This window comes from Purpureocillium lilacinum, assembly GCF_023168085.1.
Source record: "Purpureocillium lilacinum CBS 284.36 DNA, scaffold_7, whole genome shotgun sequence".
In the NCBI taxonomy this organism is placed as follows: Eukaryota; Fungi; Ascomycota; class Sordariomycetes; order Hypocreales; family Ophiocordycipitaceae; genus Purpureocillium; species Purpureocillium lilacinum.
In genome coordinates this window covers 1,810,174-1,831,298 of record NW_027072117.1, presented here as the reverse complement: position 1 = coordinate 1,831,298, position 21,125 = coordinate 1,810,174, and the positions used below count along the sequence as shown (strand labels likewise).

Genomic DNA, 21,125 nt, shown 5'->3' with positions numbered 1-21,125 from the left:
CTGCTATCGGTTCAAGACCTGTGTGTTCATCAAACTGTGACTGTCTCGCATCTTCCCCTGCATGCGTGAAAGCGTAGAAGTCCAGCCAGTGTCGAGCTGCGTCGCTTGCACGCACGTTGGGTGTGTAGCGCATGCCGTGTGCCCAGACACGCGTGCATGGAGGCTCGTCTGCAACAGATAGGAGTCATCTGCAATGCATTCAGCTCCTAGGCGTGCGCAGCCGTTGTTCGGAGGGGGTACCATCGTGGAGCCGGAGCATCCTTTCCCACCCACAGTGCCTGGTGCTTGACTCCCTAGCCTTTGCCCAATAGATTCGCCAAGCATGGAACGGCCTTTTCGTATGTCGAAACATTCTTCAACGGCCGAGGGCTGTGGTGCCGTAACGTTGCGCAAGCCCCGACTGCTTGTAGGCGGCAGGGCGTATGTGAATCTGTGGGATTGGTCGCTCTGCTATGGGGGCACGGGGAGCCAGGCCTATTCTGCCATATTCTCTGTTGACCTTATCGGCGAGGGGCTCCCGTCTCCAACCGAGCGTGAAGCTGCAGGCCGTAGAGGGCAATGTCCTTGCGGTAGTACATGCCCCGGAAGCGCACGGCTCTGACGCCCTCGTATGCGGCCGCCACGCATTCCTCCAAGCTGTCGCCGCGTGCCGCCACGGACAGGACGCGTCCTCCCGCAGTCTCGAGCCTGTCTCCGACGAGCTTCGTTCCGGCGTGGAACACCACCGCGTCGGGTGGCATCGTGCCTAGAATCTCGATGCCGTCGCCGGTGCTGTACGCGCCTGGGTAGCCGCCCGCGGCGACGACGACGTTGCAGGCGTAGCCCGGCCGGATGGAGAGTCTAGTCTCTGCGAGAGTGCCGTTGGTGCATGAGAGGAGCACCTGCGCGAGGTCCGTGTCGTCGGCGAGGAGGAGCACCATGCTTTGCGTCTCTGGGTCGCCGAAGCGGGTGTTGTACTCGAGGACCTTGGGCCCGGTAGGGGTCATCATGATGCCGGTGAAGAGCAGCCCCCTGAACTCTCGCCCTGTGATGGCAGCTACTCAGCGAAACACGCCTCGCGTGGAATAGCAACATGCGTGGTAAAACTCACCTTCAGCCCGCAAACTCTCAAACGTCGGCCGCAGGATCGTATCCTCAATCACCGCCATCTCCGCCTCCGATACGAACCCCGTCGGCGCGTACACGCCCATCCCGCCGGTATTCGGACCCATGTTCCCCTCAAAGACGCGCTTGTGGTCCTGTCCCGGCGGTAGGGTCTTGGTCGTCTTGCCGTCGCTGAATGTCAGGACGCTGATTTCCTGGCCTGCGAGCAGCTCCTCGACGACGACGGACGAGCCGGCGCCGCCAAACTGCTCACGCACCATCATGTCGTCTAACGCCTCGCAGGCCTCGTCCTTGGTTTTTGGGAGGACGACACCTTTGCCGGCCGCGAGGCCGCTGGCTTTGATGACGACGGGGTAGTTGACGCGCCGCACGTAGTCTTTCGCGACGGCCACATCGTCAAAGGTTTGGTATTGCGCGGTGGGAATGCCGTGGCGGCGCATAAAGTCCTTGGCAAAGGCCTTGGAGCCCTCCAGCTCGGCGGCCTCTTTGGTCGGGGCGAAGCAGGGAATGTTCTCTTGGAGGGCTGTCAGAAGGGGAACTTGCAACCGCTTATGCGGCCGTCAAAACGTGGGGAGGGTTCTTATTACCGCGCCGGAAGAAGCCCTCAATACCCGCGACCACATCCTCGTCAGGGCCGACCACCACCAGGCCGATGCTCAGCTCCTTTGCCAGCGCGACCAAGGAGGCGTAGTCATCGGGATGGGGGACCTGGACGTTGGAGACATTGTCCAGACCCCGTGCGGTACCGCCGTTGCCAGGACAGACGAAGACGTGCGCTACGGAAGGCGACTGGCTCAGCTTCTAGAATCATTGTCTGTCGTCAGTTTCGCTGGCCAGAAGCATAGGGAAGAAAAAGGAGTGCGGGATGGCAGAAGGTTTCGTACCCAGGCGAGGGCATGTTCTCTGCCGCCCTTGCCGATCAAAAGGACCCGAAGCGCCCCGGGAGCCATGCAGACGAGATGATGCAGTATCAAATACTGCAGAGGGAGAGAATCGTTCTGGGATGCGAGGTGGTTTTGATGTGTGATGAGAGAAAAACTGACCAAGAAGAGGCATGCCCCGTTGCACGCGGACGAGGGACAGAGAGAGAAAAGACGTGTCGCTCGGCGGCAAACGCCGTAGGGTGCTGCCTCACCAGATCTAAACTCTGCCCCTACAGACACAGACCCAAGCTGCATCATTTGTAGGTATGTACATGTCATCATCCATGCAGGAATCAATGTTCCCTCCTGTGCTGACGTCGGAGGCGCTCGCCGCCGTCATGCGCTGGCGATGATGCCTTCAGCGCCATGACGGTTCGATGGGATGCGGCCGTTGGGTCTCAAAGGTAGCCCGAAGGTTGGCTAGCATCAGCACTTTCTCGTTGGGACTTTCGGACACTGCAGACACGGCGAGTGATTGAACGAACTACTCAAGTGTGGTCTTAGAAGGGTCAACGAAGCTGGCCACATGTACGCACGCGCCTTGCGAGCGCGACACTCGGCATATCTTCACTGTCCGTGTGATGAGCCACCTGCCGCAAGCCGACTCTTGCCACTGCCATCACAGGAAATAATAGAGGCAAAGTGTTTGAAGCAGATCCAAGCCCATCACTGTGTCAGTGTTGCGCTGTGTAGCAGCCAGACTGCTTGGGTTTGCAGTAGACTTCTCTATCATTGCACATGCCGCTATCTATACAAACAAAACGCTGTACTCCATGTTCAGTGTGAATACTCTCTAATGCTCTAAAAGTCGTTTACGAAGACGCCGGCCCCTTCTCCACATCCGTCACCTGCACCACCGGGGCATTCGACACCACAATCGCCGGCGCGTCCTCCGACGCAGCGCTCCTCGCCCGGACAACACCCTCACCCTCCTCCTCCTCATCCCCATCAGCCTTCTTCTTCCTCCTGAGATTCTTGAGCGGCTTCGTCACAGCAGCAAAGAACCTCGCCAGCGCGCGATACAACACCACCACCGGCCGCCCCACGACCGCCGCGACGCTCGCAAACCACGCATCGGGGAACAGCCGCACGGCGACCGCCCACGGCAGGCACATGAGCGCGACGACGACGGAAATGGCCCACTGCGTGCCGTCGAGCCCGCCCGGGTTGATGCCGAACGCGCGCGAGCCGACAAAGATGATGGCCACCTGCAGGCCGACCATGAGGCAGTTGATGGCGATGAAGAAGTGGTTGCGGTGCACGCCCTCGAGGATGTTGAAGCGGTTGTCGAGCCGCCGGTTGTTGAACTCGTTGAAGATTTGCATCCACACAAACGTGTTGAAGATGAGCGTGTCGAGCTCGATGCGCTGCTCCTGCTCGTACCCGAGGATCTCCATGCCGGCAAAGTAGAGCGTCAGGGTCACGACGAGCTGGAAGATGGCCTGACCGATGATCATTTTCCACATCTGTTTGCGTCGGTCAGTCAGCGGACGCTCGTAGGTTTCACAAGCAGCGACAGAAAGGGGGGCACTCACGTTGGTGGTGATGAGAGGCGCCTTCTTGCCCTGAGGCGGCCGGTCGAGAATCTTCTCCGTGGGCGGATCCGTGGCGAGGGCCAGCGCCGCGAACGTGTCCATGATGAGGTTGACCCAGAGCAGCTGCACGGCCTTGAGAACAGACTTCATGTGCTCGTCGTAGACGGCGGTGATGAAGGCCAGGAGCACGGCGGTGATGTTGACGGTGATTTGGAACTAGGGGCCATGTCAGTCAGGGGTCACTTCGTCATGAGAAAGCAGACGCCGTACCTGGAGGAACTTTTGGACGGCGTCGTTGACGGCTCTTCCCCACTTCAGGGCCGTCACGATCGAGGCAAAGTTGTCGTCCATGAGCACTATTGCGGACGCCTCCTTGGCCACCTCGGTTCCCGAGATGCCCATCGAGAAGCCCACGTCGGCGGCCTTGAGCGCAGGCGCATCGTTCGTGCCGTCACCCGTCACGGCGACCGTCTCGCCTAGCGCCTTGAGGCGCGTGACCAGGATCCGCTTGTCCTCGGGCGACGAGCGCGCCAGCACCTGCAACTTGGGAAGCATCTCGTTCATAGCCTGCTCTGAGAGCTTGCGGAAGACGGGGCCCTCCATGACAACACCGCCCTCGGTATAGATGCCGCACTCGGTGGCAATGGCCCTCGCCGTGACGACGTTGTCGCCCGTCACCATGCGCACGACGACGCCCGCGTGCTGGGCCTTCTTGACCGCCTCGGGGACGCCCGGCCGCACGGGGTCCTGGATGCCGACGACGCCGAGGAAGACGAGGTCCTGCAGCAGGGAAGCGAACTCGACGTGCTGGCTGTCGCTGTTGCTGACCTCGGCGTGTGCCGGCGGCCACGACTCATAGTCTTTGTACACGAGGCCGATCGTGCGTAGCGACTTGCTGGCGTACTGGTCGATGGTCTGTCGGAGGGAGTCGACATCGTTGGGGGTCAGGGGCTCCTCCTCGAGCGAGTGCGGGTCGGCCTTTGCGGAGCAGTATCCGAGCAGAATCTCGGAGGCGCCTTTGACGAGAAGTCGGTAGCCTTGACCGGAACGCAGCTTGACCACGGCGCCCATGCACTTCTTGCTCGAGTCGAACGGCATCATCTGCACAACGTGCTCGTTGGCCCTCGCCTCGGCAAGGGCCTGAAGGCCAAGATGATCCCTTGCGAGCTGCAGGAGAGCCGTCTCCGTCTTGGAGCCGATAAAGGTGACCTCGCCGTCCTCTTCTCCCTCAAAGGCGGTAGAGTTGATGGCGACGGACTGCACAATCATCTCCTTGGTCACATCCGGGAGGCTGGACGCCCACTGGCCGACAGGCGAGGCCGAAGCCTTCTCCGCGTCAGGCTTGTCGAAGCTGGAGGTGCCAAACGTGCCGGCGACCACAGTCATCTTATTGGTCGTCTATACGCAGATACAAGTCAGCGCTGGACCATATCCGTTGACCAAAGAGAGGCTTACCAGAGTGCCGGTCTTGTCGGAGCAAATGGTTGTTGCGTTCCCCATGGTCTCGCAAGCACGCAGCATGCGCACCAGGTTATTCTCCTTGAGCAGTCTCGTCGTGGCAAAGGCCAGTGCGAGCGTCACCGCAAGTGGCAAGCCCTCGGGCACCGCGACAACAATAATGGTAATGGCCACGATGAGAATGTCCATAAACAGAGATGCCTTCTCAGCGGGCGTACCCGTGTGTCCGGATAGCGAGGCGAGGAACCGGCAGAGCAGTACGAAGAAGAGGAGCGCCGCTGCGCCGCCGCCGAGCTTAGCGATGGCGAGAGCGAGGCCCTCAAGCTTCTTCTGCAGTGGCGTGGCTTCAACCTCGGTGCGGACAGACATCATGATCTTGCCGAAGCTGCTGTTTACGCCGACCGAGGTGCAGAGAAAGGTGCCCATGCCTACCGGTGTTAGTATCGATGGCCTCCATATAGTGCGGGTTGTCAGCTGGGCTATACATACCTTCGAGGACCTTGGCACCGGAAATGATGAAAGGGTCCAGGTCCTTGGTGCCATTGCCGGTTTCCAGAGCTCGCATGACCTGGTCGCCGCCAGTCTTCTTCAGCGCATCCGACTCTCCAGTAGCCGAAGACTCGTCACACTTCAGGTCATGACCCTCGATGAAGACGCCATCCACGGGAACAAGGTCACCGGGTTCCAAGTGAAGCACATCACCAACAAGAATGTCGTGGACGTTGATCATGAAGGAGCGTCCCGAGCGGATGACCTTGATCTCACGGTCCTCCTTGCGGGCATTGAGCTTGACAAAAGCCTTTTCCTTTTGCCAGTCGTTGAGAGACCCCACGGCGGTGACGATGATGATGGCCGCGCAAATGGCCACGCCCTCGACCCAGTCCACGGGCGCGGGCGATCCCGGCGGATGGTCAACTCCAAGTGTTTCGTAGAGGCCGAGCGCGAGGGAGATGACGGCGGCGACGGTCAGCAGGATGAGGACCTTGTCGTTATAGGCGTTCCACATAAGGCGCCATAGTGGCGTCGCCTTCTTGGCGGGCAGGACGTTGCGTTTGTACACGCGGATGCGGTCGGAAAAGGGGTCGGACGAAGGAGACGAGGAAGAAGACTTGCTATAAGGGGGAGGAGGGACGGACGACAACGGCATGGGAGACACCGCATCGTTGAAGGAGACCTTGGTCGGAACACCAGTCTCGTCGACGCTCAGGCCGGACGTGACATCTGTCTGCAGCCCGCGGGCGATGCCCTTGAGCCCGCCGAGGGCCTGGAACGCAGCGAGCGACTTGGGGTTGAGGAGCTTGTTCAGCTGGCCCGGCGAAAAGGCAAAGGGGTTGTCGTCGACGTGAAAGTCGGCCTCGGTACCCGGGTCCGGGGCCAGCGGGTTGCGCGAGTCTTCGCTGATGCTTGTGGCGCGGCTGGCCGTCGCCGGGGTGAGGAAGGGGTTGGAGCCGGCAGTGGACACGATGGTATCGGCGTTGCTGGGGGCGCGTGGCCGGGCGGCGGTGTCGACCTGGAGCATGGCGCCCGGGGACGGCCTTGGGGCGAGGGTGCTATTACTGTTGATGTTGGTGTTGGTGTTGGTGCTCGCCATGGCTGCATCAGCGGTGTGCCGACGACACGTCCAGGCTCATGTAACGAGGTCGGGGAGGGGGCCAGGGACTCGCAACGACGAAGCAGTAAGAATATCAAAGAAGAGAGTCTTTAGGAAGTGTTTTGATAATGTTTGGTTGCTCGCCCTGACTGCCGAACACCATGGTGAGGCGAGGTCAAGTTGCAGACGGCCGTCCCGGGACGTGATATACGGCTGTCCCAAGGAGGCTGTGTCGGGTGTCTCTCTCCTCTCCGCTGTGACGGGCCGCCGCCTCCAGAGTTTGCTCTCCTCTGGACTGCCGCGACCTGCGTTTGTCCACTTCGTGGGAGGCTCGGCGCTTGCGACGTGCTGGGGAGGGGGGGGTGGGCGTGAGGGCGGCGGGGCGGCGGCGGGCGTGGATGGCATATCGAAGTATCGAGGCGCAGCAGCAACGCCGCCGTCACGTCCTGTCCTGCCGCGACTCTGTTTGACATGAATCAATCCCAGGCCGTGTTGCCCGATCGGGAAGGTTTGACTTGGCGAGCGCCGCGTTACTGGTCGACTGGGACGCTCGGCGGGTGCCAGGCCCTCCCCAGGCAGTACGTACCTTACCGAAGTCACTCCCCAGAGAAAACTGCCCCCCCCCCCAGCCCCCCTGTCGGATCCACCCATTAAGCTTATTAGCGGCGTGGCAACCTGAACCCCGGCGGAGCTCCTGGCGCTTTAGCAGCGCTTTTGTTAGGCCTTGGCAGAGGCAGCCGCCCAACCTTTATCCCGCGTTGGCCTGAGGAGTGCCCATCCAGTCCAGTCGATGATGACACTCACTCGGTCTGGGGGGCGCAAGGCGCGCGCGCGCGCGCACACGACGGCTGCCTCTCTGCCAAGACGCGCGACGGCGAAAAAAACGCGCTGCCCTGCCCGACGGATGTACGAAGGAGGCGAGCGCATCACGACGGAAGCTGGACTGGCTATCTCGCCTCTCCACTACGGAGATTTCGTCTCTTGCCGAGTGGTGTGGTCTCGACCTCCGGTGCGCAACTCCAACGGGCACGTGCGGTCCGCATCGCTCCGCATCCCCCAGGGCCGACAAAAATTGTAGCCTCGACTTTCCCCACGCGCCGTCCAGTCGTCGAGTTTGCCGGCCGAGCCGCGTTCCAATGTAGTATGTACGCCCACGCCCGTGTACACGATAATTGCCTGCCCCCTCCCCTCCTCCCGGCCCCCCGTGCCGTCTCCCAAGGGCCCCGGACGTGCGTGTGCACAGCCTCGTTCTGACATATGCGTGATTTTCACCTTTCGGCGATCATCGCGGCACGGCGGGACTGCTACCAGGTGTGCGTGTTGAACTTGTGTGTGAAATTACTGGTTTTTTTTTTCTTCCTGCGAGGTGATGCAGCGGGGGCGCGCGCCCCCCTCCGCGAACGTCACTTGCCCGACTTGGAGGCGATGGCCGTTGCAGCATGGAACGTACGTGAAACTGGCGAGAATGGCAGTCTGCTCCTGGTTGTGCCGCGTGCCGTATCGGTTATTCCCTTGCAAGGCCGGGGAACAAACACCATGTGCGTTTCAAACTATTATCGCTCCCAGAGATGTAGCAGCGGTGCGTGCAAACCAATCGTAGAGACGAACCCTTCTCACGGACATAGAATGCTTTACTGAAATCAAATCGTTGTATCTCATGACTATGTTTTCCCCGGCGTAGCTACCCAAAGTTGATGTCGGCTGCTGCGCCATGACCGTGTTTGCTTCCGAGAATCATCGCCGCAAGCAGTGTGATGACATCCACAAGAGACAAGCAAACATCAATAATCCAAGTCTACGCCCTGAGGCTGTGCAACGCCTGTTTTCGCCGGATCACGGAATGTGACCTCTCCGGGATCTCGACCGATGCCGGCAGGATTCCAAGCAACTACAGTCAAGAACCATGAGATGTTGGCGAGGTCGGAGCAACAACGGTTTCTCGTGCAACGGTTCCTTGGAAAATTCACAAACGAGGCAGTGCAAGACAACTCAGCAGCGCCACGAGAAGCTCCCGTCGCATGTTGTATCTCAGCATGACCCGATCTAGTCCTCATTTTACGGCAAATGAGCCTCGTGAGGCTCGATTTGCCGCGTTCAGACTCCAGAGACATTGGTCACAAACAATAAACCTTGTTCTCTTGCATCTGGAACGAGGCTGTGCAGCTTTCAGGATCAATATCCGCACGTAGCGACTCCTCAGACGAAGATATCTCGGGAGACGAAGCGCCACTGGCGGGTGCAACAAGCATCGCGACGGAGTCAAACTTGAAATTTGAGGCTCCATAGCGGCAAGATCGAGGCAGTGCTGGCCCGAAAACCCTGGAGACGTTGCGGAGCTGGCGTTGAAAATCAATAATGATGCTCCGGGCTGTGGGGATCATGGACGGTTTCGCGATGGCCTCACGCCCATGGAGTTGAGGTTCCGCGAGATCCACACGCCGTCTATGGCAGCGACGTGATGTCCTGCACGCCGAGATCGAGGCAGTGCAAAGATGGCACGCTCCCGTTTGCGGGGTTGCAAAGGAGGTGGTGTTGTCGGAGCGAAAGCCGGGATATCGCTACTTCTCGCGGTCAGCATCGTGATGTCGGGGTCGTGGTGGTGTGGCGCTTAGACTATGCGGCCAGCCGGCCGGCCGGTTTGCGGCAGGGGGAGAGGAAAGTAGGGGAAGTGCAAGGGGAAGGGGGCTGTGCAATCTGGATCCAGACCATTGAACGCGCTCAGATACGCGAGAGAATGCGTGTAAGCCATTGCTGTCTTGGGTGTGGTGCTCGAGGGTGAGGTGAGGTTGGTGATGTGACACGACGGGCTAGCATGAAGCAGCGGCTCGAACCCCACATAACCCATATCGTACACCCGTCCGAATACTCGCAACAACAGCACCTCGTAACTATTTGCCGATTTCCAAGCCGCGAGCAGATTCACGACCGATTTTGGGTGCCACTGTTACAGTACCAGCGACATCATCATCGTCGTGGGTGAGGAGCACGTTGCCGCTCAGTCATCACCCACTGCAGACACAACGACCCAACAGCAGCAGCCCGCTCCACGACAAGAAGACGACGTTGATCACACACCGCCAGGCTGGCCAACCGAAGCAGACCTCACGGCGACAAGGGGGTCCCATCAAACGGTGGCGGAGGCAGTGCAAAAGACAAGCTGCCCGCATCTGCAGCGATCACCCGGGATAGGTAGGCAAAGGAGACCGGGGGACGAGGAGGAGGAGGAGGAGGCGGCCAAGGCAGGACCCGCGGCGGTTGAGCGGCTTCCCGAAAGGGCGTCGTTTTGGAGACCATCGGCGGATGTGGCGTGTAAGTGGTTCAGACAGAGCCCGTGCTGTTGGGCAGGCCATGGCAAGGTTGGGGTAACCAGGGATACAGTGGTCGGCCCCCCTGGCATCTACATGTTTGTTAGTCGGAGCGCCACCTCCAACACGCTCCACGACGAATCCCGTCGCACTGAAACCACCACCACCTCACTGGCTCAACTGCCCCCCCCCCACCCACTCACTTCCATTGTCCGTCGTCGGCCCGTGGGGAACCACTATTAGCTAGCCGTGGGTAAATGGTTCTAGGCTTAAGCTTAATTTTTTGCTCTGCTGCAGAAACCGGAAAGGCACGTCCGCCGCGCACCGCACCGCACCGCACAGCGACCACACACCTCACTCCTGTTGTCTGTGGCCGCCACCTCTAGCACCCGCGGCAGTTGATCTCTCAGGCGACTTCGGGCAATACCCGGACGCCTCCGAACCCAACCAACCCGCCTCCCCCCTCCCCTCTTTCTTTGCGCTCTCATCCCCCCTCATCGAGCAAGGAACCCGAATCTTGTTCGTCCACCTCCAGTAGTATCCGTAGCTCGTGCCAAGATCTTGCTGCGCCTCGATCACAGAGCGTCGACCAACCCTCTGGGAAGGATTTGCCTTCCCGAACTCGGCGGGAAGCTTTTTTCTCATGGGGACTGACAGCCCACGCGCGCGCGGGACCAACCCCGTCTCCCGCTACTATGTCGTCCCCAGGGACAGACAGGGGTGATACGCGCCCGTGAGGAAGATTCCTGCCTTCCCTCCCTCACCCTCCATCTTCTCCCCGCGTTCCCACTCACCCCCAACATCGACGACGACTCCACTTCCCCGCGTTGAACGCCACGAGGGGAGGGGACGAGATGCGCCGAAGCGAGCGAGTAATTCCTCCTCCCGGGGGGTCACGGTGCTAGTAAGTCGACTAGCTTCAGGTCGTGTGCTGTGGAACCTGCCGCGAGAGCGCAGAGAGGCGAGCGGGTCTGGGGAAGCTTGTATCGTGTTGCCGCGACGCAAGCTGCTGTCGTCGTGGTCCATGTTGCCGGGGTCGCGAGCTGGCCCATCCCTCCCACCCACACCACCGGATGACACGACGACGACGACCAGACAAGTCTTTTCGTCCTCCTCGTCCGTGTCTTTCTCTTCCTTCTCCTCCTCCTCGTAATCCTGGTTCCCCTCATTCTCCCGAGGTGGCCCAGATGTATATATCTTGACGGGGTTGCACTGCCCTGCCCCCATCGCCGTTGACAGGGTCCACCAAGAAACGTCGCTCCTCCCAGCGTCGCATCCCGTCTCCTGCTAGTCACCTCTAGCAAAGTTACTGTCTCTGCCTGTCTCAGACTGACAACGGCCTGCCTCCCCTTCCCCCACTGGCTCGCAAGCCTAAACGACCGCAGCAGCAGCGGCAGCAGGCAGCATGGGCTTCGACCTTCACGCCGAGGGGACAAATGATCCCAAGGATGTGCGCAACCTACGCACCCACGTGGTTGCGCTCATCGCCTCCATGTCTGCCCTCGCCAGTGAGTCGCTCTCCGGCCCCGCCAACTATCACAAGTACATTCAACGGGCACGGCATTTTGCTAACGGCGGGGGCATGCTTGCCCCAACGGAACAGTGGGCTATGACACGTCCGTGATAGGCGGCACCATGGCGCTGGACTCGTTCCGCCGCGACTTTGGCCTCCTCAAGGCGTCGGGCACGTACCGCGACACCCTGCAGGGCAACATCGTGTCGACGTTTCAGGCCGGCTGCTTCTTCGGCTCGCTGCTCATGTTTCCGCTCGCCGAGAAGATTGGCCGCAAGAGGGCCATCTTTGTCGCTGCTATAATCTTTATTGTCGGTGGTGTGCTCATGACGGCGTCGCACGGCGTACTGGCCATGCTCATCATCGGGCGTGCGGTTGCTGGTCTCGGCATCGGGGCGTCGTCGCTGATTGTGCCCGTGTACATTGCTGAGACAGCTCCCCCCTCTATCCGTGGCAGACTCATCGGAATCTTTGAGGTAGGAATGACAGCGCTGTACCCTGCAGGATTGAGTTTCTAACAATGTTTTTACACGACAGATTGCGTCACAAGGAGGCGGCATGCTGGGCTTCTGGGTAAGACACCGCAACCGCATTGTCGCAGATAGAGCACCGACAACCCCTTTCTGACTCGTCACACCCCAGATCAACTACGCCTGCGACCGAACCATCTCCTCGGGCCGCGCCGCGCAGTGGGTCGTCCCGCTCGGCCTGCAGCTCGTACCCGGCGCCCTCCTCTGCGTGGGCATGCTGATATGCCCCGAGTCGCCGCGCTGGCTCGCCAGCCAGGACCGCTGGGACGACGCCGAAAAGGTCCTCGTCGACCTCCGCTCCCTGCCCGCCGAGCACCAGTACATCCGCGACGAGCTGTCCGAGATCCGGCAGCAGGTCGAGGAGCGCACGGCCAACCGCATGACGTATTCCGAAATGTTCAAGCGCCTCGTGCAAAAGGGCGTGCGGAACCGCATCTCCATCGGCTTGCTGCTCATGGCGTGCCAGAACCTCACGGGCGTCAACATCATCACCTACTGTATGATGGCCCCATATCTCCCATCCTGTTCTCAACGACTGTTAGTGCAGGCTAGGCTGACTTGGCACAGACTCGCCGCGCATCTTCGAGACGCTTGGCCTGACGGGCACCACCACCAAGCTTTTCGCCACGGGCTTCTACGGCATCGCCAAGACGCTTGGCATGATCATCTTTTCCGTGTGGCTCGTGGAAAAGGTCGGCCGCAGGAACGGCCTCATCTGGGGTGCCTTTATCGGCTCCATCCCCATGTGGTACATTGGCGGGTACGTCATGAGGGCCGATCCCGCTGCCGCGGCGGCGCAGGGGGACATGAACAGGGATGGATGGGGATACCTGGCCATGGGTACGTGCCGGACGTTCTCGAAGCGGAGTTGACTTTTGCTGACGATGCAAGTGTGCGTCTATCTGTACGGCCTCATCTACTGCGCGACCTGGCAGGGCATCACTTGGGTGTACTGCTCTGAGATTTTCCCCATCGGTTAGTATAAAAACCCATGGCCATGGGCGAGAGTTGAAACTGACCGTCGCAGACATCAGAATGCTCTGCACGGCCATCACGACGGCCGACCAGTGGTTCTGGAGCTTCCTCATCTCCCGCACCACGCCCTACATGATCACCTCGCTGGGCTACGGGACCTACATGTTCTTTGGCGCCCTCATGGTACTGATGGGCTTCTGGGCGCTCTTCTTCATCCCCGAAACCAAGGGCAAGTACTCCGCTGCGGCGAGGTTTCCGAGATCCGATGCTAACCAGGACCTGCAGGCCTTACCCTCGAAGATATGGACCGACTCTTCATGCAGAGCACTTGCAAGACGGTCTGGCAGGCGCTCGTGCAGCGGCGCAGCATGCAGGAGGTTCTCGAGGAGCGGCGCGCTGCGGCTCCAGTTATCGACCGGGAGAAGAAGGAGGCGTATCTCGAGCAGGTCGAGTCGGTGGACCGTCGCCGGTCGTATACGTGAGCTACACGCCTCATACAGACGATGACTGGGTGGTGGTATGTGGCTGGAGGCCATGGATGAGTGCAAGAGGCTTTATAGCTTGAGAGACGGCCCTTTGCTGGCCTTTACGTGCGACGAATGGCTGGGACTCTTGGTTTTGGTACAGAGTAGATTGCCTTGAGCCTGGCGCGAGGTGTACATACTGCGGTCGACGGATTTATAGCTCATGTTTTGTACGTTTCGCAACAGGAACTGCTGCACGCTCCGTGATTTGACGGACGTAAGCTGCCCGTAAGCGACGTTGGAGGTTGATGAACGCACCTCGCAGCCAGTCATTGGATGCCGCTGCTGGCCGTAACGTTAGCCGGAGCTGGATTGACTGGCAGCTGGAGCACGGGCTGTGCCTGGCCCGCTATGTAAGGCAGCTCCCGTCCCGCAGATCTCTAGCGCTGGGGCCGCTGCGCCGTACTGCCGCGGCGCGGGTCGCCAGGCAGAGCACCGGCGGGGCTCCAACCTGGAACTCAGCGGCCTTTTCGGTGTCCACTGGTCCAGTGCTTCAGAGCTCCAGCGGGACCTAGAAGCTTTGCCTTGGGTTTCGGAGCTCTAGAGGCCACCCATCGGCCCGCTCGAAATTGGCCCGATTCCGCCTGCGCCCAGCGGCATCCAATCCCGCCAGCCACCTTGCAATGGGCGATTGATTCTCCCCCACCTTCAGTCCCTCGCATCTGCCATCTCCTCCACTCCAACCTCTGCCACCACAGCTGGCGAACACTCTCGTCACCAAGGTGCTGCTGCTGCTGCTGCGATAGCTCTTAGGCTGTGACCTTTGCTTCGCTACGCACCCATACGCGCCCGACCTCTCGAACAGCGAGCTCCGACCATGGGCCTCCTCGAGAGCCTCGACTCGGGCGTCACAGGCCTCGTCGGGCAATGGAACGCCTACTCGACGGGGCTGGTGACGCTGCTCGTCGCCGTTGTTACCTACCGCATCATGTCGGCGCGCGAGCCCGACGTCCACCCGATGCTGCTCGCCCGCCAGACGATCCCCGCCACGGTCCGCAACGAGGGCGAGAGCGCCGTCTACCGCTCCCAGGCCGCGCCCCACGGCATGCCGCTCAACGGCGGCCTCAACGTCAAGGACCCCGGCGCCTCCAAGTGGTCGCGCGGGCGAGACGGCGACCTGCGCGACGTCTGGCGTAGGGCGGCCTCGGGCGGCGAGGACGGCGCCAAGGGCAAGATTCTGACTGTCCACGGCTCCGAAAAGGTCGTCGAGCACAAGCTGGGTACGTGGCCGACGTTACACAGGCAGAAAGCAGCATGATGGAGCTGGGGATCTTTCGCTGACAGCGCCGCAGAGGACATCACCAGGCAAATCAACATCATCGGGCGCCACATTGCCGACCAGGGCGGCATCAAGGTGGCCATCTACTTGCCCAACTCGATCGAGCTGCTCATCACCCTCTTCGCCTGCAGCTTCTACCCGAACCTGACGACCGTCCTGATCCCTTTCGATGTCTCCAGCGAGGAGCTCGTCTCCATGCTGCGCCGCTCCGCCGTCGATACCGTCGTCACCGCCCCGGGCGCCTTCCCGTTCGATGCCGTCGTCAAGGCGTACCCCTCGCTGCGCCAGCTCATCTGGGTCGTCGACGAAGGCAGCAGCCACATGGACTGGAACGAGGTGCCCGAGGGCATGGGCGGCAGCGTCAACGTGGCGACGTGGCAGGACATTGTCAACGACGCTCCCGCCGCCATCGGCGCTGAGCTTCCCGAGGTGAACCCCGAGTACAACCCGCAGGACATTGTGACGTTCTGGCAGGCCAAGCAGGGCCAGCTCGCGGAGATGGTGCGCTTCACGCAGGCCAACCTCGTTGCCGGCATCGCCGGCCAGATTGCCGCCATCCCTACCAAGGAGAGACTGAACCCGTCCGACCTCTTCCTGCCCGCCGATTCGCTGACCAACATTCACACCTTGGTGCTGACCCTGACGGCGCTGTACTCGAACGCCTCGGTCGCCCTGACCTCTGTTGCTGGACGATCACCGGACTTGGTGCTCGCGACACGGGGCGTCGCTCCCACCGTGGTGGTTGCCAGCCCCGGGACGATGCTCAAGGCTCACGCCGATTCCGCGGGAAAGCTGGCATCCGCGCTCGCCAAGCTGTCGCATAGCCTCTCGAACCGCAGCCTGACGCAGGACGGCGTCCTCCCGACGGCGCATCCTCTGGCGTCGTTCTCTGCGGGGGCTCGCCCAGCCATTGGCACGACGCCGGGCAAGCTCCGCCTGGTGTTTGTCGCCGAACGGGCGGGGGCGGACTCGCCGCACCTGTCGCCGTCGGTGCTGTCGGACCTGCGCGTCTTCACGGGCGCCAGAGTGGTGTATGCGCTGGCGGCGGCGCGCGTCGCGGGAGCCGTGAGCCAGACTGCGTTTTACGACTACAGGACAGAGGCCAGCGGCAAGGGCCACTTTGGCGCGCCGCCGACCAGCGTGGAGATTTTCCTCAAGGACAAGGGCGCGCACAAGACGACGGACGACGTAATTGAGGGCGAGGTAAGTCAATGGACACGTGCCATGGCGTGGGAGCCCAATCCCAAACCCAAATCACAGGACCTAGCCATTGGGCTAACCGGCATTTGCAGATCGTCGCACGTGGCCCTTGCGTTTCGGGAAGCGAGGTGAACATTGGGGTCGTTGGGCGCATCAGGGACGACAACACGCTGGCGTATGTTTGAGGGGGCAACGGGGGATGTGATATGCTGGCCGAGGACGGGGCCCGAGGGCCCTCGGATGCCGCGCGATGTAGGGACAAAGCACCGCACGCGCACGGCGTGAAGAGAGAAATGGATCGTACGAAGTAGGCGGTGATCATGTTGTGTGGCCTGGGAATTTACGAGCATTTGACCACTTGCACTGGAGCTGTCGGCTGGGGTGTGGCGGCGCGTGACGGTGATCGCCATCCAGGCCGACCCGCGACCGTGTCGGTGGGTCGAGAGCCCGTGGGCCGTGGCGTGGCAAGGGACAAAGCATGACAGGCATGGCAAGCATGCATGCATGGGCTGCTGCAGGCATGGCATCGTCGGCTGGCATGGGGACTTTTTATGCCGCGAGCCCGGGGCATCCGCGCTGTGGGGACGGAGGGGGGCAAAAAGTTAATTGAGGGCCGTGACGCAGCGGGCGGCATTCTGCTGAGGCGGCGAAGCAGAGAAATAGGGGTCGGGCGCAGGGACGCGGCGGCGGCGCGCACATGCGGGTACGTTGAGGTGGGCAACAAGTCTTGAGCTCGAGACACTTTGGTGATGATGCCCGAGGTGGATTTGATGTGGATGTGATGTGATGTGATGGGCCTCGAGTTGAGAGCGAGAATAACGTACGTAGGTAGGAGTTACTTTACAATACAGCGCGAGGTTCCGTAGATGGCGCGTACAAGTTACAGTGGAGGAGGGTCCAACCTGGAATGATGCGAACGGCGAAGCGGCGACGGGTTCGGTTGCCCGCTCCGCTCCGCTTTGCCCGCCTAGGTTCTCCGGGAGGGAAAGGTGCGTGAGGTGGGCAATCACCGCCAAATCACAGCTAAATCACGATGTATGTTCCCCGTTTCGTTAGTTACCTTATTTACCTAGTCGCCGCTAGTCCGTACCCAAATGTCAGTTGGGCGTCGACCCGACCCCCGAGTCAACGGCTGCCGGCGACCGCGGGGGAGCTAGCTATTAGTTAACGTTAGCTGGCTGACAGAAACCGTTGCGTCCAGTCCAGTCCAGTCCGGCCCGGCCCAGTCCAGCTCATCAGGTCAGGCTTGCTGACGGCCGATGAGCGAGCCACCTCTCATCCCCCATACCCATCGCTTGGGGATCTGACATGCCGTCGGGGTCCCGGACGCCGACCGCAACCCTTTTTTTCCGCATTGACTTAATTTACCACGGCCCTGGCCGCCGCGCCACTCCTCGCGTCTGCATACCACCCACCACCGCATTTCCAGCCCATCTTACCATATCCTGGGCCCTTGTTCGGGACGCCTTTCGCGCGTGCCCTCTTTCTCTCCCGCGCTTGCCTCACCCTCTTTGCGAACTGCGAACTCGAACTCGACTCGACTCGGGCCAGCAATTGAACGACCCGACCCCTGGGCTGCCCTCGCTTCGCCTGTCCCGCGCGCCCCCTTCGCGAGCGACCATCCTCCTCCTCCCAAAGGCCCCCCGACCCCGCTGCCTGCAACGGCGGCAGCTTGGCACGCGCTCGGCTGCTAGGGGGGTTAACCGTACCTGCATTAGGGGTCCTCCTCCTCGTGCTGGCGCCGTCTGGGTGTCTCACCCTCGTCCTCACCCTCGCCCATCGTCCGTCGCCGCCGAGAGAGAGTGAGAGGGATCCCGGTCCGACCGGTCCCCCCGGCCAGCGCGCCGCCCAACCCCCCCATGAAGAAGATTTCCAAGATTCTCACGGCGAGGAAGCGCCCGGACTCGGAGTCTGAAGGCGGCAGCGGCGGCAGTAGTCGGAGCCGGAGCAGCAGCCGGAGTCGAAGCCAGACGCGGAGTCGCAGCCGGGGCGGCGGCGGCAAGGACGGCGTCGCAGGAGGAGGAGCTGCGGGCGGCGTTGGTGGCGGCGGCGGCGGTGGATTCGATGCAACAGAGGTGCATCAGCTGCCGTCGCGACGCGGCACGCCCGTCTCGTTGGCCAGGCAGAAGAGCGGCCTGCTGCTCGCGCCTGCGGGCGGCAGAGACGCCGCGTTGTCGACGGGGCGCATCATAGCCGACGCCGACGACGACAACCACGACGATCGCCTCAGCGACGACGCCGACGCCGACGACAGCAGCGGCACCAGCAACGTCCCGCGACTGCGCGCCCGACAGCGACAGCGCCCGCGATACCGCGTCTGCGCCATCTGCGCCGCCATCAACTTCCCCCAGCTGCTCGCCTGGCAGCCCGGCAGCCCGCGGCCCTGGATCCCCCTCGCCCACGTCCTCGTGCCCCCGCCGCCGCTGCCGCCCTCGCCGCCCGCCTCCACCGACGGCACCGCCGCCTCCTCCTCGGCCTCGACCTTTGCCTCCTCCACATCGCCCTCCGCCTCCGCCGCCACCTCGCCCGCAGCCGCCGCGCACGCGCACGAGCCAACGCCGCCGCAGCCGCCGCGATGCCCCTACTGCGCCTTCTTCCAGGCCATGCTGCTCGACGCCGGCGCCGGCGGCACCTTCACGCCCTACCTGCGCATCCGCCGCGCCTTTGAGCGCCTCGGCGGCGTCGGCGAGCGCCATGCCCTTGCCGGCGAGGTCCTCGGCGAGGTCATGACGCGCAACAAGGCCCTGCCGTGGGGGTACATCATCAGGGCGGCCGAGGACGACGGCGACGTCGACGACGACGCGCAGCTCAAGCTGTATACCGCCTCTGAAGAGGACGGGCCGCCGCGCATACGCGGTCGCAACGTGACTCCCCTGCTGGACTCGCGGGTGCCGAACTGCTGGCTGGACTATTGCAGAACGCATCACGCCGATGAACCGTGCTGCGAGTCCAATGAGGGCACCCCCGTGTCGGGGTTGAGGCTCGTGGACTGCAAGGAGAAGCGAGTGATATCCGTCGACGACATCGACGGCGATACGCCGAAATATCTCACCTTCAGCTACGCATCGGACGAGCCGCACGCATCCAATGTATTACAACCCGACAACTACCTCCCAAAGAAGCTACCGACCCTCTTCCGCGATGCCATCGCCTTCACCACCTCCCTCGGCTTCCGCTACCTCTGGATCGACTGCTACTGCCTCCCCGCGCCAGAGCAGCGCGACCAGCGCACCCTCCACCTCGACCTCCTCGGCGACATCTTCTCCCGCTCCTCCCTCACCCTCATCGTCGCAGCCGGCGACGACGCCCACGGCATCGACGCCGGCATCCCCGGCGTCTCCGTCCCCCGGCCGCAGCAGCTCTCCATCAAGACCCCCGCCGGCATCTTCACCACCACGCTCCTCCGCCCGGACATTGAGGTCGCCACCTCGCCGTGGTCCGCCCGCGCGTGGACCTACGAGCAGGGGCTCTTCGCCCGGCGGCGCCTCGTCCTGACGCCGTCGCAGGCTTACTTTCAGTGCCGCACGCTGCATTGCCATGAGAGCATCGCTTTGCCGCTGCGTCTCGCTCCCGGCATTAATCTCGGCCGCGTCTTTCCGCCGTACGCGGCCCCGCCGCGCCCGGCACAGCTCCAGGACCAGATTGGCGCGTACATGGCGCTTGAGATGCCGCGGAACAAGGACCGGCTCGACGGCTTCAGAGCGGTACTCCGTGAGTACACGCGTTTGCCGGGCTTGGCTGTGGACAACTTTAGCGGCCTGCCGCTCTTCCATCCGGACGCCTTTGTCAACGTCAACGTCGTAAGCCAGACGGACCGGCTTGCGATTGGTCTTGGCTGGACGCCCGAGCGAGCCCTCACGCCATCACAGTCCTCAGTCGAGAGCGACCTTCCCGAGCCGGGTTACTCCCTGGCCCCTGACGCGGCATTCCCATCATGGACGTGGCTAGCCTGGGCGCCGCGCGAGGAAGCCAGGCGGCGCTCCGCCGCCTCCGGAAGCATGACGGCCGCAACGGCGGTGCAATCAACCGCCTTCCACTTCCACCTCCTCGGCGAAGCGTCCCCCATCGTCGACGGCGCCTGCTCCGCCCCGCGCATGGAGATCTCCGTGGGCTTCGCCGACGGCGCGGTGCTCTCCTGGGAGATTGACGGCGACGCCATCAGGAAGAAGGGGGAGAGCGTCGAGTTCCTCCGCCTGGAGACGTACTGCTTCAATGTGATGGTGCGGCGCGACGGCAGCAACTCGTTTGTCCTGGACGAGGGGGGCTTGCCGGCGCCCGTCGCGGCGACTATACTATCGTGGGTTCGCGCATCGCCTCCCCTACCAGCGAGGACCTCATCAGCAGCGGCATCGCCCTCCGCATCATCATCGTCATCTAGTCCGCCCCCCAACCGCGGCGATTCGCCCAAGGCGCCATCATCCCCGCCGACAGCCAGCGCGCCGCAACCCCCCGGCTACGGCCTCGTCGCGGTGCTCATCTCCGGCCGCAACTGGAAACCCCCCGCCCCCTCCACCCTCGCTACCGGCAGCGGCGGCGGTAGCGGCAGTGGCGGCGGCGCCGCCACGCTGCTCGTCTGCCACCACCGCAACTGGGACCCCTCCGCGCCGCTCGTCCGCCTCGGCGCCGTGGGGATCGACTTCGACGTCCTCGCCACGGACGAGCCGCACCTCGGCTCCGCGGTCCTCCGGGGCGTGCGCCGTCCCGGGCCGGGCCAGGCGGCGCACGGCCGCGGCAGCGTCGACGACGGCAAGTCCTCGTCCTCGTCCGCCGGCGCCGGTGGTGGTGGTGGCGGGAGCAGGAGGAGCAGCGGCACGACTAGTACCACCGCGGGCGGTGAGCGTGCGGACATCGAGGTCCGCCGGCGCGAGCTGGACCTGTATTAGACAGGGGAGAAGCAAGGAGCGGCGCCTGTTCATATGGGGATCCCATTTTGCATATATATACAAGACAGGTGTACTGGTACATCGGATGGAGATGGGCATATCTACTTACCTAGTAGTACTTACCCGTCAGCCAACATGCATGCACGACGGGACTAAAAGCTATATATAACATGGCCTTGACAGACACACAGGCATATCCATATAAGGCGCAGAGGGCATTCAAGCTTTTAGCACGCGGAGGGACATTTCCGCAGTATTTCAAGATATCAATCAAGCGATTAGAGACAGTATTCATGATAGGGTAT

The 21,125-nt window shown here is 62.3% G+C and overlaps 5 protein-coding genes across 5 annotated transcripts; 3 read left to right on the top strand and 2 right to left on the bottom strand.

Moving 5' to 3' along the window:
* Positions 1 to 500: 500 nt before the first annotated feature.
* PLICBS_009444 (uncharacterized protein) lies at positions 501 to 2,054 on the bottom strand (the record flags this gene model as incomplete). Its single annotated transcript, XM_018325055.2, has 4 exons — positions 501 to 1,024; positions 1,091 to 1,618; positions 1,692 to 1,905; positions 1,989 to 2,054. The coding sequence occupies 4 exons, from the start codon at positions 2,052 to 2,054 to the stop codon at positions 501 to 503; spliced, it is 1,332 nt and encodes a 443-aa protein (XP_018176449.2).
* A 785-nt stretch (positions 2,055 to 2,839) lies between these two features.
* Positions 2,840 to 6,611, bottom strand: PLICBS_009443 (plasma membrane calcium; the record flags this gene model as incomplete). The annotated part of the gene is made up of 5 exons (XM_018325054.2): positions 2,840 to 3,493; positions 3,563 to 3,778; positions 3,833 to 4,960; positions 5,018 to 5,448; positions 5,510 to 6,611. The coding sequence occupies 5 exons, from the start codon at positions 6,609 to 6,611 to the stop codon at positions 2,840 to 2,842; spliced, it is 3,531 nt and encodes a 1,176-aa protein (XP_018176448.2).
* Positions 6,612 to 11,321: 4,710 nt separating this feature from the next.
* PLICBS_009442 (uncharacterized protein) lies at positions 11,322 to 13,416 on the top strand (the record flags this gene model as incomplete). Its single annotated transcript, XM_065601634.1, has 8 exons — positions 11,322 to 11,424; positions 11,520 to 11,905; positions 11,967 to 12,002; positions 12,072 to 12,456; positions 12,527 to 12,799; positions 12,851 to 12,934; positions 12,987 to 13,185; positions 13,302 to 13,416. The coding sequence occupies 8 exons, from the start codon at positions 11,322 to 11,324 to the stop codon at positions 13,414 to 13,416; spliced, it is 1,581 nt and encodes a 526-aa protein (XP_065457706.1).
* Positions 13,417 to 14,275: 859 nt separating this feature from the next.
* PLICBS_009441 (uncharacterized protein) lies at positions 14,276 to 16,122 on the top strand (the record flags this gene model as incomplete). The annotated part of the gene is made up of 3 exons (XM_065601633.1): positions 14,276 to 14,678; positions 14,751 to 15,940; positions 16,030 to 16,122. The coding sequence occupies 3 exons, from the start codon at positions 14,276 to 14,278 to the stop codon at positions 16,120 to 16,122; spliced, it is 1,686 nt and encodes a 561-aa protein (XP_065457705.1).
* Positions 16,123 to 17,796: 1,674 nt separating this feature from the next.
* Positions 17,797 to 20,820, top strand: PLICBS_009440 (uncharacterized protein; the record flags this gene model as incomplete). Its single annotated transcript, XM_018325053.2, has 1 exon — positions 17,797 to 20,820. One exon carries the CDS (start codon positions 17,797 to 17,799, stop codon positions 20,818 to 20,820), a length of 3,024 nt encoding a protein of 1,007 aa, XP_018176447.2.
* Positions 20,821 to 21,125: the final 305 nt, after the last annotated feature.